Source organism: Coregonus lavaretus (assembly GCF_964263955.1).
Source record: "Coregonus lavaretus genome assembly, chromosome: 7".
Taxonomy (NCBI): Eukaryota; Metazoa; Chordata; class Actinopteri; order Salmoniformes; family Salmonidae; genus Coregonus; species Coregonus lavaretus.
The window spans coordinates 53,079,649-53,099,913 of record NC_139994.1 but is presented as its reverse complement, the minus strand read 5'-3'; the positions used below and the strand labels follow the sequence as shown (position 1 = coordinate 53,099,913).

The window sequence follows — 20,265 nt, the reverse complement described above, 5'->3', positions numbered from 1 at the left end:
GCGCTATTTCGGATGCAACCTGTGTCTGAAAACTGAATACTAGCTGTCCAATCCTTTTTTCCGCCTTCCTTGATTCCTCTAAAAGCTCATTGGAGGACGAGGTCTGACGGAGGGACCTTAGATCCACTCCTCCAATGCGCTCCTTTGAGAGTAATTGAGGAAACATGGATGGAGGATGCATTACGTTTGCAGACACAGCCATTGTCTGTGAGGGAACGGTGGCGAGGAGAAGAGGCAGTTAGAGAAACGTTGGAAATGAGAGGGGACTTTCTAACCCCTCCCCCCAGCCTTTCCATAAACGAGATAATCACTGACATGACATGGCCTACCGTCTGTAAATCAACAGACATTTCATCTGGTGACCCATATTAGTTCTTGACACTGTCAGCATCCTCACACATGTCAGTGCTTGTATCACACGTTACAGGCTATCTATCAATTCATCATTCATTCTATGCTCCATAGCCAGCGCTGACTATTCTGTTACACATGTTTTCTATCACTTTGACACATTTTTCAGATGTAAGTGGTATATTTAAAAAACTCTAAGTACAAAATTCTAAACTGATAACACTACCCACTGTGCAAAAACTGGTTTAATCAACGTTGTTTCCATGTCATTTCAACAAAAGAATCTATGTGATGATGTTGAATCAATGTGGAAAACTGATTGGATTTGCAAAAAGGTCATACATTTAAGGGAATTTTGTATTTTTTTCACCCAACTTTTAACCTAAATCCAATGACATGGTGACCAACTGTAAATCAAAATTAGACGTTGAACTGACGTCTGTGCCCAGTGGGTAGTAATGTCCCCTATATTATGATCAGAACCTTTAATTGTGCATTTATTGGGGTTTCACACATCTTTAACCCCTGAGACATACTGTGCATACAAAAAAGTTGTCCATGAAGTACCATGAGCACATTTTGTTTAGTCGCCAATACATCATCACCATTTAGTCATTCTTTCTACCATTTAATCAATAGCAAAAAAAGATATACATTTCAAAACTGTTCTTTTTGAAGTGCTGAAAAAAAAAAATAGTAGATGGTAAATAAAATTGTCCATACCGTATTTGACTAGAACTTGACATGCAATTTTTTTATATAATTCTATCCAATGGCAGGTTGTGTGCATGTTGAGAAATATGTCAGTCTTACAGTTTCATTATCCTTATACAGTACATATGTAGGACAAATATTGTAGAAATGTAAAAAGATTATGTAGCACAGCGTTGTATGCCATTTCTGCCCCATGCAACATTGTACAAGATCACTTTTTTTTTACTTGACTTGTCAACTGATACAGTATTGCCTGTCTCTCTGCTTGAAATTCATCAGCTTACAGTGTATGAAATTCAGATAATAAGTGGAAAATATTGTTATATACAACCCAGGTATTTCACCAGTGCATTTGTACACTACACTATAATTATAAATGGTAGCACATAGAGTGACACTTTCCAGTTTGTCCTATTGAAGCACACTGAGTGATGGAGAATGGGAATGTATGATTAGGTTTTACCTTCCAACATAAATTAATGTCAAATTGATACATATAGATAAAATATAAAAATGAACACTATTCAGCAGTACCCTTTTAGTCAGTCAACTTCGGTCTAACATGCTATGGGGAGCCGCACTCTCGCGACTTCGGTTGAAGGAACTACAACTCACGCCTTACAAGGCCAATGAAATCCGTGCCTTGCTGGAAGCCCTGCCTTCCACAGGTGATAAGCGTGAGGCTCAGATCAATTCTTTCAATTTATTCCACTCTTTACCTCGGTGTGAACAGGAACGATTCACGCTACTAAAACAAACAATTGGAAACGAGACACTGGGCGAAAAGGGTCCATATCAGGGGATATCGTTACATGACAGGTTTTTGATATTCTAGAGAATACAGACCATTTCCAACGCATATTTTGTGGATTTGCGCCATATCCTGACAAATTCTGAATCCAGATGTGTCTTTAAGACAAACATTCCCTGGACAGTTTATTAGGTACACCCTTCTAGTCACGGGTCGGATCCCCCTTTGCCTCCAGAACAGACAGAATTCTTTGGGACATTGATTCTACAAGGTGTCGGAAACGTTCGTTGCTCAATTGGTATCAAGGGACCTAACGTGTGCCTGGAAAACATTCCCCACACCAGTACACCACCATGGACTCATGCTGCTTATGCCAAATCTTGACTCTGTCATCAGCATGACGCAACAGGAACCAGGATTCGTCAGACCAGGCAATATTTTCCCATCCTAAATGTTCCAGTGTTGGAAATCGCGTGCCCAGTGGAGCCGCTTCTTCTTGTTTTTAGCTGATAGGAGTGGAACACGGTATGGTCGTCTGCTGCAGTAGCCCATTTGTGACTAGGATCGACGAGATGTGCGTTCCGAGATGCCGTTCTGCACACCACTGTTGTATTGCGCCGTTATTTGTGTGTTTCTGGCTGGCCTGTTAGCTTGCACAATTCTTGACATTATCCTTCAACCTCTCTTATCAACGAGCTGTTTTCTCCCACTGGATGTTTTTTTGTTTTTACATTCTCGGTAATCCCTAGACACTGTCGTACATGAAAAGCCCAGGAGGGAAGCCGTTTCTCAGATACTGGATCTGGCGTGCCTGGCACCGACGATCATACAACGCTGAAAGCTTCGGTCACTTGTTTTTCCTATTCTAACGTTCAATCAAACAATAACTGAATGCCTCGATGCCTGTCTGCTTGCTCTATATAGCAAGCTACGGCCACATGGCTCACTGTCTGTAGGAGCGATCAACTTTCGTGAAGGGGTGGTGTACCTAATAAAATGGCTGGTGTGTATATGATATTGGGGTTACTCTGAATATCACACATGGACATTTACTATGGCCGGATATGGACTCATTCAATATCCTGAGATATGTGACATCCTGTTTTCTCTCTTCATGTTGACAAATACTGACTGTATACATCGCATATCTGTGTTTTTTTCAGCACATTCAAGATATGAAGCTATATTGATTCCAGATATGCTTCTCTTGGCTGAGGTCCATATCTGGATCTTGATATGCGTTTTGATATGAAATCAAATATGAAATCAATATTTTTCTTTCATGCACAAGCATTTTTGGATTCCCTCTGGATATCATAGATGGTATGGCAAGATATTGACTCATTAGATATCCTGAGATAGGCCTATGTGGACATCTTATTTTCTCTATAGACATACACATATGCTCTTGACTGAGGTCCATATCAGGATCTTGATATGCATTTTTATATACTAAATAAGGACAATTTCTGATTTTTATTTAAGTTCAGGACATGCTCAATAATTTGACAAATATTAAATACATATCATTCTTTTAGACACTAGCTATAATTGTTGTATTCCCTCTGGAGAAAGGCGCATGAAAACCGCAAGCTAAAAGCACTGTAACTGGTAGCCTAGCAACAAGAATGACCTATTTTCCAACTGTCATTTTTTTATTTGGGCGCCACAAATGAGTGTCTAAACAGTGTGTGGTCGAACTGACAACTGGAGAAACACAGAAGTGAGAAGCTGTTCAGAAAATACCAACATAAATGAATGCTAAAGTGAGTAGCTAATTTGAGATGTTTTATTTATCTTAGTAACTAGAATCAAGAACGGAAGCTAATTTGGCCAGCAGCCAGTAGGGCTAGCTAGCTAAGCTTGATAGGGGGGTAAAAGCTAACGGGTAGCCTAGTTAGCTAACAAATAACGAAATTGCCTTCCCTCCAGGGATTTATGTTTTACCCCCATCAAGCCTCAAGGTGACAGCTAATGTTTCAAAACGTTTAGGCATATTTTGTATTACTAGTTAATATAAGATAGCTTGCGAACTAACTTAGCTTGTTCCAGTTAGTCGTCATGAATTAAGCATGTAGAGTAGCGGTAGTGGTATGGTTATGTGAAATAATAATATTTTCTTGCAATATCAACACAATTTTGATTAATGATTTATGCATTGACAGTTTGGAGTGGATCAATGACCAACACTACCACCACATTGGGTCTGGACTGCGAGGGACCGCCGTTGATGACCCAATCTACACCCATCGCATCCATCGTCCCTAACAAACAGCGCAGGCAGGGGTATTGATGGTGTGCAACTTCTATTTTCTGTTAAATAAATTAAATACATTTTTAGCAAAGATTGGCCTACGTTTGCATCTTTACAGAAAACGTGTTGTGATTGGAGCTCTGGCACATACTGCGTACAAACTCCCTGGAAAGACGTGTAGCATTCTTGAGGAAGCTTGGAATTACCGATGGCGACATCCCTTTCCCGGAATGCCGGTACCTTGGCTGGGACCGAGGTGCAGAAAGCGGAAATGGATTAGGTGGTCGTAGCAAATGTCTTGTCTGCCTGGGCGTGGGGTATGCGGTGGCTGCATGCGCCCAACCCGGCTCCTGTGCGCTCTGTAGCTGGTTACGAGAGGCTACTTGAAGAGAGAGGGCGGCCAGGTTTGGTGGGTACCCCCCGCTGCCTATGTCTGCCTAAGCACCGCTTGCCTCTCTTCCCAGACTTGTTGATGAAGGGTCCAGTCCCATCTCAGTGATATGGTCCTACGTGGAATTTCGGGACCAGGCTAGCTAAATGAGTGCTGCATAGCGTGCTAGCCAGGTTGGCTAACTCGCCGAGGTGAGCTAGCTATTGCTAGCTATTCCTGCCTCCCCACGGTGGAGTTGCTGGGGTAGCTCTCTTGTTTAGTATATGTAGCGTTAGGTTGCTTGGTTATTCTAAATGGACCATGCTGTGGTCAAAGAGGCTAGCTAGCCTATACGAAAAAGCCACCTGGCTAACGTCGGCTAGCATGCTTAGCTTCTGGCCAGTGAAACTCACTAGCTTTCCCCCACCGTTATGGCAACCCCATTCCTATTTTCAGTTCCTGGAGTTGGAGGGAGTGAAGGAAACAGGGTTTGCGTGCACCTCTGATGAAGAAGTCACCCCCCAAGCACTTGGCTGGGGTAACCAGTGTGCCCCTCCGCAAAAACATTACTGTGACAACAGTGCCCCCACATTTGGCAAACCGGGTTCTACGTCAGCCATTGCCAGAACTTCCTGTGCCCCTAAAGGGGCCGGGCTTCATGCAAGCTATACAGTCTCGCAGAAGCACAAGGTACGTTGGAAGCTTGTCCATGTTTAATGTTGCCTCCTCTGTTACTCCACATTCCACGGTGTTCACAGGGTTCAAGGGGTATATCAATCTCCCCAGGGTGAAAGTGACAAGTTGGGTCACTGTCCACAAGGGGGCACCCCTCCCTCATATCCCCCATAGGTGGCTCAGTACTGGGATTCTTTGCTGATTCCTACCTGTAGCTCAGTAGTTCCTATGAGGTGTCTAGTGATACAGGTTATGGGCTCTATAGGCGATGACTTGTTGTTACCGGAGTCGAGGGAACGAGCAGGGTTGGACACGACCACGCTATCATCCCACACGCAGTCTCTATGGTTCAAATGAGCCCCCAAATGAGCTGTCTGTGTTCATCTCAACGCTTTTCATTCCTGGTAATTAGATTCAATTACGAATTGCCCATGTCTGTTACAACAGAAGGGGTCCATTTTTCAGAGTTGTCTGTCCCATTCCCAGCTAGGTTACAAGGCGCTTTGTCGCCAGTACCTATGACTGGTCGGTAGGGTAACCTCCACGATAACGTTTTGTCCACGGTCCAGTGCTGTGTGCCAGCCAGTTACCGGAACACATCTTACTGCTGAGTTCCACAGTGTTCACGGGTGTTAAAAGTGTTGTGTCCTGTATGTGAGTTCGATGAAAAGTGTTCCTTCTCCACACACGGTTGTCAAGAGTGGTGGAAATGGAAGAAGAACGAATCTCTCCCAGTCCACAAGGTGGCATCCCGCCCTTTCAGATGGCACTTCACGGGAGTCTCGCTGTCTGCTCCGACCAATAGCACGCATGAGCAATGTCGCCCTGAATCATGCCAACAGTGATGTCAGGGTACAGGCTACAATTTGTTGTGTCCCCCACACTTCTGCAGCTTCATCACGCTGACTGTTACCGAGACCTCAGTGCCCATTTTGAGGGAGGAATATCCTCCCGTATCCAGTAGCAGGCAATCCGAGTGGTTCCTATGTCAAAAATCCGTGACTGCTGGATCTTCGACTTTGCCTCCCATTCTAGACTCAGCAAGCACCTCAGTCTACAAATTCAGAATGCTCAAGAGCCGTTGGTGGCAGTGGAGTCAAGGGGGCAAGCAGTGTTACACACATCCATACTACTGTCCCATATTCAGACTCTAGGCTTCATAAGAAACCAGAAAAAGAGCCGTCTGACTCTCAGCGCATTCCGTTTCTGGGTCTGGAGCTAGACTCACTCGCGTATCACGCTTTTCTATCCCCACGGAGGGTGTCCGGGTTCGGGATCTGCTTTGCCAAATTTTGTCTGGGTCACACAATGCTTTATCGCCAGTGCCTATGCCTACTAGGGATGATGGCTTCTGTGAAGGAAGTCGTTCCCGTGGGACTATTGTTGATATGGCCCTTCCAACGCTAGCCACTCACCTGGACACATCTCACAGTCTACGTCGGTCACTTCGGGTGTCCCTGTCAGGCCTACGGGCCATGGCCCAGTGGTGGGACCCTCTGCTATTGTCAGGGGGCTCCCATGGGCTGAGTTGTATCCTGCAAGGTGATCACGACAGACGCATCCCCCCCGAGGGTAGGGTGCGCTGTACGAAGGCAACTCAATTTGGGTGGTTTGGATACTGGTGAGGAGCGCACCATATTTCAATTACCCAGAATATCTGGTGCTCAAGCGCTTCCCCCTGTTTTTGTAGGGCCGGCTTGTGCTGGTCAGAACCAACAATATGTCAGTGGTGGCGAGTATCAACAGATGGGGAGAGACTGTCTTTCTCCCTCCTAACCTTGACTCGCTCCCTATCGCTGGGCAGCAGTGCGCACATGCTTTTGCTTTGGGCAACGCATGACCCCGGTTGCCTCAACTCGGATGCAGATATTTTAACCAGGTGGGACCCTCTCTCTCAGGAGTGGAGGCTCTCCCAGATATTTGAAATGTTCTGCAGGGCCAAAGTAGATCTCTTTGCGTCAAAATAAAATGTGCTGTCTATTTCTCTGGATGAGGGACCCGAGTGCCCCGTTGGGAATGGACACTGGCGATTCTTGTGGCTCCCCATTGGCCCAGGCAGCCTTGGTTAGCGCAGATCATTCACATTTTAGGCGGGGACCCATGGAAACTCCCTTGCACAGGGATCTGTTGTCCCAGGCACACGGCAGGTTTGGCAAGCGAGGCCAGAGGTTCCTATGGGCCTGGCCCCTAAAAGGGCCAATCTGATGACTAGAGGTTTACCTCCAAATGTTATTGCTACCATTCAGTCTGCAAGGGCGTCCTCCATGAGAGGGCTGTATGCGTATAAGTGGCAAGCGTTTGAGCTCTGGTGCCAAGATATAGGACTTGTTCCTTTTCAGTGCTCTGTGTATTCTCCACTTTAAAAGTGTACATGGCTGCATCTCAGCGAGTCATGTTGAAATTGACTGAACCTCACCGGGGGCTCACCCCCTGGTGGTGTGGTTCCTGAAAGGTCTACATCCTATCCCAGGAATACCTGGGATAGGATAAAGTAATCCTTCTACCCCCCCCCCCCCCCCCAAAAATTGTAAAGTGGTTATCCCACTGCCTATAGGGTGAATGCACCAATTTGTGAGTCGCTCTGTTTAAGAGCGTCTGCTAAATGACGTAAATGTGCCCTTGAGCAAGGCACTTAACCCTAATTGCTCCTGTAAGTCGCTCTGGATAAGAGCGTCTGCTAAATGACTAAAATGTAATGTAAATGTACATCATCTCAGACTGGTCTCTAAACCTATTGCGCCCACATGGGACTTGTCGCTGGTTTTGGAGGCACTGTGTGCTTCCCCCTTTCAGCCTCTGGAGTCGGTGGATCTGAAGATCCTCTCCTACAAAACTTCACTGCTCAGCACTGTGGTCTCGACTAAACGTGTTGGCGACCTCCACGCGTTATCCGTACACCCTTCCTTTACTCAATTCGCCCCAGGTGACTATGGTGACGTTGTGTCCAAATGCGGCCTTCACCCCGAAAGTCATGGCTATGTCCTACAAGTCCTTAGCTTTTGAGCTATTTCCCTTTTGAAGAGCAACAGAGGATACATGCCTTGTGTCTGATGCAAGTTTTACCCACGTACACTACCGGTCAAAAGTTTTACAACACCTACTCATTCAAGGGTTTTTCTTTATTTTTACTATTTTCTACATTGTAGAATAATAGTGAAGACATCAAAACTATGAAATAACCCATATGGAATCATGTAGTAACCAAAGAAGTGTTAAACAAATTAAAATAGATTTTATATTTGAGATTCTTCAAATAGCCACCCTTTGCCTTAATGACAGCTTTGCACACTCTTGGCATTCTCTCAACCAGCTTCATGGAATGCATTTCAATTAACAGGCCTTCTTAAAGTTAATTTGTGGAATTTCTTTCCTTGTTAATGCGTTTGAGCCAATCAGTTGTGTTGTGACAAGGTAGTGGGGTATACAGAAGATAGCCCTATTTGGTAAAAGACCAAGTCCAAATTTTGGCAAGAACAGCTCAAATAAGCAAAGAGAAATGACAGTCCATCATTACTTTAAGACATGAAGGTCAGTCAATACGGAACATTTCAAGAACTTTGAAAATTTCTTCAAGTGCAGTTGCAAAACCCATCAAGCGCTATGATGAAACTGGCTCTCATGAGGACCGCCACAGGAAAGGAAGACCCAGAGTTACCTCTGCTGCAGAGGATAAGTTCATTAGAGTTACCAGCCTCAGAAATTGCAGGCCAAATAAATGCTTCACAGAGTTCAAGTAACAGACACATCTCAACATCAACTGTTCAGAGGAGACTGCGTGAAGCAGGCCTTCATGGTCGAATTGCTGCAAAGAAACCACTACTAAAGGACACCAATAAGAAGAAGAGACTTGCTTGGGCCAAGAAACAGGTTTAGTAGTTATCAGTTTTGTGCAGTTTGATGAAGTGATAGTGAATTGTGTGTTAACAAATTACAAGAAAATCAAAAGCCAAGTGAATATATAATTTTTAAAAGCAGATACTTATATTGAATATCTATTCAAATTGAAAGACTGATTTGGCACAGTGAATTTGTTTGTTGTACTTAGTCAATTGAAAATGTGCTCAGAGTTTTGAAACATGAGCCATTTTGATGATGTGTTTGTATTTTTGTGCTTAGAGTTTTGAAATGTACCACATCCCAGCAAAAATTAAACAAACAAAAAACGGATAGAAAAAAATATAGAAAAAACTGTAATTGCACTGCTCATTGTATTGCCAGTCCGATAGAGTTGAGGTTGGGGCCAATTGGCATAGGTGAAAATGTACATTATTTTTCTGGGAGGCAAATCAACTTGTTGGTTGTGATGTTGTAGAAGTGTGTGTGTGTGTGTGTGTGTGTGTGTACCCAATAGCACAGGACACAATGGGCTGAGTTACCTGCAACATGAGTTCAAGTGTGCTTTCACTTCCCTCTAGCGTTGGTTTCAGTTTGTTGGTAAAACTGCACTTTAAAGTCACAACTAAACTCGGTTAACCCCATAGAGAATGATAGAGGACTGTAGTGCCCAAAAGCCTGTTTTAACATGGGCAGCGTCATTGAGGAATTTCACCATTTTTAAGTAGTCAACTGGGTGGGACTTCCTATGGGTTAAGGAAGGATCACATAATTCCATCCAGGTCATCAGGAGCGATCAGCCAATGAATTATACTAATGGGCAAAGATTACACAACTGCAGTTGGCAGTAAATAGCCAATCTTGGCTTTATACCTGTTCAAACAACACACTCCAGGTGGCAGTATGCACCCTTTCAGTTTGTTTACCAACTCATAGAGGTAGTAGAAAAATAGAATGGACTACTTAAAAATGGAGATGGCCTCAATCAATGGTGCTGCCCGTGTGCTCACAGATGCCATAATAGGACTAATACAATGATGAGTCCTCTATCATTCTTTATTGTTAACCCAGAACTAAAGTGGTTCCTCTGGTTGGTTGGCCATTCCTATGGGGGAAATTAATGTGGAAAGAATGGGGTTTTGGGATATACGCCGAAAATAAGGTCTGAGGTTAAGGCTTAGGATATATTATTTGTTTTGTTCTATAAGATAATATCAGTCAGTTAACATGACCTTTATAAATTATGAAGCCTTTTTGTGCTTGTTTTGATTACATGTTAGCTGATGAAGATTATATCATAGAACAAAATATATAAGATCTAAGGTGGGATTCTTACCAACTTCAATGACTAATTTATCCGATCAGGGGAAAAAACATCACAAAATTAACTGGGAATACATTACATAGGATGAAGAAACAATACTCCGAGCCGCAGCTCCATACTACTTGTCAGACATAGGGAGTTGATACTATACTATATACTCGTTAGGTACTATATTTATTGAATATTATATGAATCCTATAAATTAAAATGGGCAATTTGGGTGCAATCGATTCGTTTAATTTCTCAGAGATCAAATTACATTTCAACAAAATAATGTTGCAGGAATGCTAATCTTATCTGTTTCTAACAACAGAAACAATTTCAGAACAATCTGAGATGGTGGGTGTCAAAATCCTTTCTTGTTATTTTTTAGGTGGAATGACCCTGCAGTATTTTACTTTATGAGGGGTTAAGTGCTTGGCTCAAGGCCACAGCAGCAGGAGGTACAATACATTGGACCAGAGACCAGCAGCCCTCCGTTGTCAATACCAGTGATAATAATGAATTGTATTTTGTGAAGTGGTTCCTTGCATCATAGAACAGTGACTTGAGCTGTCAGACAAGTAAAAAGATCAGTCCTACTTCTCAGACTAATGGCTGAAAAAGTTAATGTCAAGCCCTGAACAATGTTTCTAGCCACAGCTCAGCCACAAGCAGCGACCCAGTAGGACTTGACAGAAGCCTACCATTGGGATCCCAACCCACCATTGGATTCAAGCCCACCATCGGATCCCAACCCACCATTGGATCCCAGCCCACCATTGCAGAAACAATATTCTAAACCCAGCACCACGTCCAGAAAAACTCACCGTAAGGAACTCTTAACCGATTAAAATGAATATACAGATTCACACGGGAGAGAAATCCTTTAGCTGTGGTGACTGTGGGAAAAGTTTCAATCAGAAGGGACACCTGAACTTGCACATATGGATTCACACAGGAGAGAAACCCTTTAGCTGTGATGACTGTGGGAAAAGCTTCAGTCAGAAAGGGTATCTGCTGAAGCATGTGAGTAAAGTCCACAAAGAAAGAAAACAGAATGAAAACTGAAAGAAAGAAAATTAGGACAAAGAGATGTTCTGTCAGAAGGACTAAAAGGGCAGGATGTGGATTTTGATTTGATTTGATTTGATTTATTAGGATCCCCATTAGCCGACGCCAACGGCGACAGCTAGTTTTACTGGGGTCCCACACATAACGAAAAAGACATTACAGACAACAGACTACAATTTACATATATTTAAAAACATTAACATGTAGTGTGTGTGTGTGTGTGTGTGTGTGTGTGTGTGTGTGTGTGTGTGTGTGTGTGTGTTTGCGTCTATCGGTTACAAATGTCAGTACATACACACAACAAGTAGGTCACATGGGGGAGAGGCGTTGTGCCGTGAGGTGTTGCTCTATTTGTTTTTTGAAACCAGGTTTGCAGTTCACTTGCGCTACATAAAATGGAAGGGAGTTCTGTGCACTCATGGCTCTGTATAATACTGTACGTTTCCTTGAATTTGTTCTGGACCTGGGGACTGTGAAAAGACCCCTGGTGGCATGTCTGGTGGGGTAAGTGTGTATCAGTGCCGTGTGTATGTTGACTATGCAAACAATTTGGAATTTCCAACACATTAATCTTTCTTATAAAAACAAGAAGTGATGCAGTCAGTCTTTCCTCAATTCTTAGCCAAGAGAGACTGGCATGCATAGTATTAATATTAGCCCACTGATTACAATGAAGAGCAAGACGTGCCGCTCTGTTCTGGGCCAGCTGCAGCTTAACTAGGTATTTATTTGCAGCACTTGACCATATGAATTGACAATAATCAAGATAAGATTAAACTAGAGCTTGCAGGACTTAATTTGTGGATTGTGGTGTCAAAAAAGCAGAGCATCTCTTTATTACAGACAGACCTCTCCCCATCTTTACAACCATTGAATCTGTATATTTTGACCATAACAGTTTACAATCTAAGGTAACACCAAGTAATTTAGTCTCCTCAACTTGTTCAACAGCCACACCATTCACTACCAGATTCAGCTGAAGTCTAGAATTCAGGGAATGATTTGTACAAAATACAATGCTCTTAGTTTTAGAGATGTTCTGGACCAGTTTATTACTGGCCACGCATTCCAAAACAGACTGCAACTCTTTGTTAAGGGTTTCAGTGACTTCATTTGCTGTGGTTGCTGATGCGTATATGCCTATATGGTTTTGGAATGTCTCTCAGGGTGATGAGAGAATGGTCTGACTGATGTTATTGATAAATTCAAAATATACTTTCCAGAAAATATCTCCTTGCATTTGTGTTCAGTGTTTCTGAAATGTGTTGACCTAATGCTGCTCATTCATGATATTTATTTAATAATTTAGGAAGTAATGATATACAGTTCACTCCTGACGAATAATTAATTATCCCAGATCATCCTATATTTATGATAACCACCGTTTGTCTGCTTGTTTCTTTCTGATGGTCTGTAAGCTACCTTGCACAGCAGTAAACCCCTATCCACCTGGTGGCGCTGTTCTGTGTTTCTGTGTTCGCCACCACGACAACACGGAAGTAGAATCGGAGACGACTTTGATTTTGCGTTCCTTGTGTGGAGTAAAGACCCACTGACCGAACTGAATACAGTATCCAACTTTCATTCGACTAAAAATGTCTAAACTACAGTCGTTTCGTGTGTTTTTAAATGAGTACTTAGCTACGGCTTTTGTGAAGATTTTCGGGGCAGTTGAGAAAACGGTGGGGGAGTACCAGGAGGAGAATGATCGGCTACGGAGACTGCTGCGGTTCATACCGGAGATACAACTATGTAGAATAGGTTTGTATGTACAGCAAGGTTCTTATGTAGAACAATGAAGCTTCTAGCTGCGAATGTGTAGCTTATATAAGCTATGAGATTAAATAAACCATTGAATAAATTACAAATTCTTAGGTATGAATAAAGGCGCTCTGTAGAGGAGTCATAGGTAACTGAATATTTAAGTATATCGTCCCAGTCGGTATTACATGTTGACTACGGGCACGCGCATATTGATTTTGTCCATCCACACCAGATGCGATCAGGACACAGCAGGTTCAAATATAAAAACGAACTTTGAACCAACTATTTTAATTTGGGGACATTTAGCTACCTAGAGTGCTGTTGCTAACTAATTTGACCTGGGATATGAACATTAGGTTGTTAATTTACCTGAAATGGACTTGGGCTATACATGGAGTGTGTCTGAAAGTGGGCATGGCGAAATAAGAGGGTGGATCAACTGAAGTGGGTGTATGGAAAGCGAATCAGCAGATTTGTTGCCTCAAGTAAGACCATTTTGCGTGGCTGATTGGGCTGCAGGAGGAATCGGTAAGCCGGTGTAGCATTTTAGCTAAACCGCCCTAACCCTTTTCTATGTGAGGAACGCTCAACTCCCTTCACTTATATTGAGGCGGAGTTGAGTATTCATAAGTTGTCGCGCGATTTCTAGCAACAACATTGAGTCACCATCAGTCGATACTTGTAAAAATGTCAATTCTGAAAACATGTTTTTAGACATTTTAGCAAATCTATTGAAAATGAAATAAAAAAATATTCATTTACATAAGTATTCACAACCCTGAGTCAACTTTGTAGAAGCACCTTAGGCAGCGATTACAGCTGTGAGACTTTCTGGGTTAGTCTCTAAGAGCTTTCCACAGCTGGATTGTGCAACATTTGCCCATTATTCTTTTGAAAGTTCTTCAAGCTCTGTCAAATTTGGTTGTTGATCCGGTACACAATTGGCCCAGCGTCGTCCGGGTTAGGGGAGGGTTTGGCCTGCTGGGATGTCCTTGTCCCATCGCGCTCTAGTGACTCCTTGTGGCGGGCCGGGCGCATGCACACTGACTTCAGTCACCAGCTGTATGATGTTTCCTCTGACACATTGGTGCGGCTGGCTTCCAGGTTAAGCGAGCAGTGTGTCAAGAAGCAGTGCGGCTTGGTAGGGTCGTGTTTCGGAGGACGCATAGAACTCGACCTTTGCCTCTCCCGAGTCTGTATGGGAGTTGCAGCGATGGGACAAGACTGTAACTACCAATTGGATATCACGAAATTGGGGTAGAAAAAATCGTTGCTAGACAACCATTTTCAGGTCTTGCCCTAGATTTAAGTCAAAACTGTTACTCGGCCATTCAGGAACATTCACAGTCTTCTTGGTAAGCAACTCAAGTGTAGATTTGGCCTTGTACTTTATGTTATTGTCTTGCTGAAAGGTGAATTCATGATGCAGCCACCACTATGCTTGAAAATATGGAGAGTGGTAATCAGTAATGTGTTGTATTGAATTTGCCCAAACATAACACTTTATATTCAGAACAAAAAGCTTTGCAACATTTTTTGCAGTATTACTTTAGTGCCTTGTTGCAAACAGGATGCATGTTTTGGAATATGTGTATTCTGTACAGGCTTCCTTCTTTTCACTCTGTCATTTAGGTTAGTATTGTGGAGTAACTACTATATTGTTGATCCATCCTCCGTTTTCTCCTATCACAGCCATTAAACTCTGTAACTGTTTTAAAGTCACCATTGGCCTCATGGTGAAATCCCTGAGCGGTTTCCTTCCCTCTCCGGCAACTGAGTTAGGAAGGACGCCTGTATCTTTGAAGGGACTGGGTGTATTGATACACCATCCAAAGTTAATTAATAACTTCACTATGCTCAAAGGGATATTCAATGTTTGCTTTTTTTATGTTTACCCATCTACCAATAGGTGCCCTTTTTTGCGAAGCATTGGAAAACCTCCCTGGTCTTTGTGGTTGAACCTGTGTTTGAAATTCACTGCTCGACTGAGGGACCTTACTGATAATTGTATGTATGGGGTACAGAGATGAGATAGCCATTCAATAATCATGTTAAACACTATTATTGCACACAGTGAGTCCATGCAACTTATTATGTGACTTGTTAAGCACATTTCTACACCTGAACTTATTTAGGCTTGCCATAACAAGGGGGTTGAATACTTATTTACTCAATACATTTCAGCTTTTCATTTTCATTTTTTTTTTTTTTTTAATAATCTAAAACCATAATTCCACTTTGACATCATGGGATATTGTGTGTGACCGAAAATCTAAATGTAATCCATTTTAAATTCAGACTGTAACAACAAAATGTGGAAAAAGTCAAGGGGTGTGAATACATTCTGAAGGCATTGTAAGTGATTGATAGTTGGGATTCAGCCTTATTTACTTTGAAGAACTATTGAAATAGGGATTTGATCAGACAGCATTGTCATTAGTTCTATAGAGATGAGATGATGACTTGGAATTACACAATAGACATCAAATAAAACAAATGTAATATACACAACAACTGAAGTATTTTATTAAAGTAAGGTGATGTGAATAAAGAAGTAATGGGCCATCATGGGACTTTTATTAATTGCTTTATTCTGTGTTGTTACAGCATTCAACCTACATAATGCATAGTGTATTTAACGTAAAAAAATATAACCAAAATCGAAAACGGTGATTTTTTTTCTTCCATAATCGAGCCGAAATCAAACCGACCTCAAAAAGCACTAATCGCTCAGCACTATGACTTACTGACTTAAATTGTTGTGCATCATGGGAAAGCTCTGGGTAGAATCCTGCACGGGTCAGTTTTCTGTAGCCGCACCCGCCTCATGCCGGCCACATCAATTCCGAGCGCCACCAGACATCAGGACAGATTTTTCTCCGCAACCTGACCCACCTGCATAGAATTGTTCTGAGAGCTGATCTATGACCCGCCAAATAACATACATTTATTTAATAGTTTTTATGACTTCAGAGTAGTAGGTATTGTTCCCCTCCCTGCATGAATACATTTGTCTGCGTGTCTATTCAACATTTTTATAAAAGGAAACCATGCCATGAATTAAGAACAATACATTTTTTATGAGATGCAGCACAATCACTCTAGAAAAAAATGGCCTTCTAATTACCCTTCTTACCTAATGAAAGCCTATAGCCGACAAAACAAAACCTTTACATTCAATATTGTTTAGATAATCAAATCGTTTAACTGAAACTTAAATAAACAATTCCCAATTCAATATAGGTTGCAGAAATACACTTATTTCGTAGACTATAGGCATACTGAAACTTTTTTTACCAGCCTATGGTCTAAATGAACGAAAGCCTGAATTAACGTAATAATTAACTGATAATAAATTGAATTAGCCTATTGTCAACAACTAACTGCTTGCACTTTTTGCAGGCTGTGTATCTATCTACTGGGTTGTTGTCCTTGTCCACAATGACTCCAAAATCCTTCCACACCAAACCGGGGATTTCACTCGCGCAGCACCTGTTTCCACTATGGTGTATTTCATAGCCTTTATTTTTATTTCTCCGGTTACATTAGCCATTTTCACTTGAGCTAGGCTATCCAGGGAAAGTAGGTTAGACTTGGCAACATATTCTTAGGTGGGGGGATGAAACAAGTTTCAACACCACACAAATAATGGAGAGTTCTCTGATCCACTGGGTGCGTGGCTGGTAGCCTATATGTCTGCCTCACCGCTCACAGAATGGAATTCGCAACACAACAAGCTCCTCGGTTTGTAAAAAATATATTATCTTGATCGAAAACCTTTCCGACCCGCAATATAATTGTTCTGAACCGCAAGCCGACCCGCGGGTTGAAAAAATTATTTAATTCCACCCGCCAGCGGATTTATTTGCAGGTAAACCGCAGGGAACCTTAGATATCCAACCCGATGCAGGACTCTAGCTCTGTGCATCATCTTTCAGGTTAATTTTTCTCTGTTGTGGGCCTTTAAATAGTTGTCTGCGTCACACACGCAAAAAAAGGGTAATTGTTCACTCAGGCATGTCTAAAGACTGTATAAAGGTAACCTCTGTTCCTCCTCTCCTACCCTCCAGACTCCCTCCAGTCCTCTCTCGCTGTCTCTGGAGAGGAGGTTCCCCCTGAGCAGCAGCACTGTGAGCAGGAGGGGAGCCCCAGTCTGGGGCAGGAGGACCCAGAGCCCACACAGATTAAAGAGGAACAGGAGGAACTTGAGACCAGTCAGGAGGAAGAGCGGCTTCAAGGGCTCTTAGATACCAAAGACTCCATATTCACTCCTTCCTGTGTGAAAAGTGAATGTGATCAGGAGGACCCACTTCACGAAGCCGTACTAACTGATTACCCCCCTCTCAGTCGACTGAAAATGTCAAAACTACAGTCGTTTCATGTGTTTTTAAATGAGCGTTTAACGGCGTCTGCTGCTGTGGAGATTTTCGGGGCAGTTGAGAAAACGGTAGCGGAGTACCAGGAGGAGAATGATTGGCTAAGGAGACTGCTGCGGATCAAACCGGAGATAAAATTATGTAGAATAGGTTTGTATTTACACTGGGTGGCCAGTTTATTAGGTACACCCTCTAGAACAGCGTCTGACCCCGTTTGCCTTTTTGTTTGTCGCACCATTCTCGGTAAACTCTAGACACTGTCATGCGTGAAAAGTCTAGGAGGCCAGCTGTTTCTGAGATACTGGCACCGGTACGCCTGGCACTGACGATCATACCACGCTCGAAGTTGCCTAGGTCTCGTTTTGCCCATTCTAACGTTCAATTGAACACTAACTGAATGCCTGTCTGCCTGCTTTATTTAGCAAGCCACGGCCACGTGACTCACTGTCTGTAGGAGCTAACCATTTTCATGAATGGGGTGGTGTACCTAATAAACTGGCCACTGAGTATCTAGCTACATTTCTACTCAATTAATAAACTGTTTAGGCTTTCTGTGATCACCATTTAAACAATTTTAAGAAGTAGTTTTTTAACGCTTACCGTGAATGGATGAAAATAGCACCGATTTGCCAATGCTTTCCCTTGCTTGGACAGCAGCGTCAAACATTTTTCCATTGACAAATGTTGAATAAAATTATATTTGAATTTACTCTGATTATTTTCCGGAAAGTTGGTCCTTATGTTGCCCTTCTGACTCCACTGTATTTTGGGGTGATATGAAAAAGTAAAGTTTCGAAGGTTTCCAAAACCGTATGGAAAGTAAGGATTATTAACAGTTAGAGAGAGTATCGGGACTTTTATACACATTGGCTTACATAGTATGGAATTGACATGAGAACCCAAGCCTGAGAGTGCGTGTGTGAATGACAGCCAATACAATAGCTAGATATCTGCACTCAGGCATGTCTAAAGGCTGTATAGATGCATGAATATAATTCAAGTGTTCTATTTAATTCTCTGGTATAAAGGTAACCTCTGTTCCTCCTCTGCTACCCTCCAGACTCCCTCCAGTCCTCTCTCGCTGTCTCTGGAGAGGAGCTTCCCCCTGAGCAGCAGCACTGTGAGCAGGAGTGGAGCCCCAGTCTGGGGCAGGAGGACCCAGAGCCCACACAGATTAAAGAGGAACAGGAGGAACTTGAGACCAGTCAGGAGGAAGAGCGGCTTCAAGGGCTCGTAGATACCAAAGACTCCATATTCACTCCTTCCTGTGTGAAAAGTGAATGTGATCAGGAGGACCCACTTTGGTCCTTGACTCTTCCCCAAACCCAGACTGTGGAGAACAGAGAGAGTGACTCTAAACCAGTAGATCTTAAACCTTTTGGCACTTTGACTCATCTAAAGGGTCTCAACATTCCCTGTGACCCTCCAGATAATCAAAACAATGTCTCTAGCCACAGCTCAGCCGTAAGCAGCGACCCAGTAGGACTGGACAACAGCCCACCATTGGATCACAACCCACCATTGGATCACAACCCACCATTGGATCCCAGCCCACCATTGCAGAAACATTGTTTGAAACCCAGCATCACATCTAGAAAAATTCACAGCTGCCATGACTGTGGTGAAACATTTGATTTGAAAGCTGACATGCAGAGACATGTGACTCTCACCAAGAAGAGACTCATTGAATGCCACAAAAAATGCTACAACTCCACCTGTAAACGGAATCCCGTGGAGAAATCCTGTACCTGCCCCGTTTGTTGCAAGACCTTGAATTACAAAAGATATCTGTCCAAACACATAAAGAATAACACAGGAGAGAAACCATTTAGCTGTGGTGACTGTGGGAAAATCTTCAAACGAAGGTGGAACCTAACCATGCACGAACTGACTCACACAGTTGAGAAACCATTTAGTTGTGGTGACTGTGGGATAAGCTTCAAACGGAAGGGGCACCTAACCAGGCATAAACTGATTCACACAGGTGAGAAACGTTTTAGCTGTGATGACTGTGGGATAAGCTTCAGTCTCAAGGATAACTTAACCAGGCATAAACTGATTCACACAGGAGAGAACCCTTTACGCTGTGATGACTGTGGGAAAAGCTTCAGTTTCAAGAAGAATCTAACAATGCATAAACTGATTCACACAGGAGAGAACCCATTTAGCTGTAATGACTGTGGGAAAAGCTTCAGTCTCATGAAGAATCTATCCATGCATAAACTGATTCACACAGGAGAGAACCCATTTAGCTGTGATGACTGTGGGATTAGCTTCAGTCTCAAAAAGAATTTAGTCAGGCATAAACGGATTCACACAGGAGAGAAACCATATAGCTGTGATGACTGCGGGAAAAGCTTCAGTCGGAAAGGAGACCTAGGGAAGCATGTACGGACTCACACAGGAGAGAAACCATTTATCTGTGGTGATTGCGGGAAAAGCTTCAGTCAGAATGGAGACCTACGGAAGCATGAACGGATTCACACAGGAGAGAAACAATTTAGCTGTGGTGATTGTGGGAAGTGCTTCAATCAGAAGGGAAACCTAACCAATCATATTCGGACTCACACAGGAGAGAAACCGTTTAGCTGTGGTGACTGTGGGAAAAGCTTCAATGTCAGGGGGAACCTAAATGCTCATAAACTGACTCACACAGAAGAGAAACAACATGGCCGCTCAGTCTGGTGAAAGTTTCACTAAGAAGACTAATCTGCTGAACATTGTTACATTTTAAAAGCATGTAAAAACAACATCCACAAAGAAAGAAAACAAGACAAATAAAGAAATGTTGTACACAGA

General features: G+C 42.8%; 1 protein-coding gene across 1 annotated transcript; it reads left to right on the top strand.

Annotated features, from left to right (window-relative positions):
- The first annotated feature begins 12,836 nt into the window (after window positions 1-12,836).
- Window positions 12,837-20,265, top strand: LOC311132345 (uncharacterized protein). Its single transcript, XM_084165590.1, has 3 exons — window positions 12,837-13,087; window positions 17,161-17,616; window positions 18,527-20,265. The coding sequence occupies exons 1-3, from the start codon at window positions 12,922-12,924 to the stop codon at window positions 20,152-20,154; spliced, it is 2,250 nt and encodes a 749-aa protein (XP_084021716.1). The 5' UTR covers window positions 12,837-12,921; the 3' UTR covers window positions 20,155-20,265.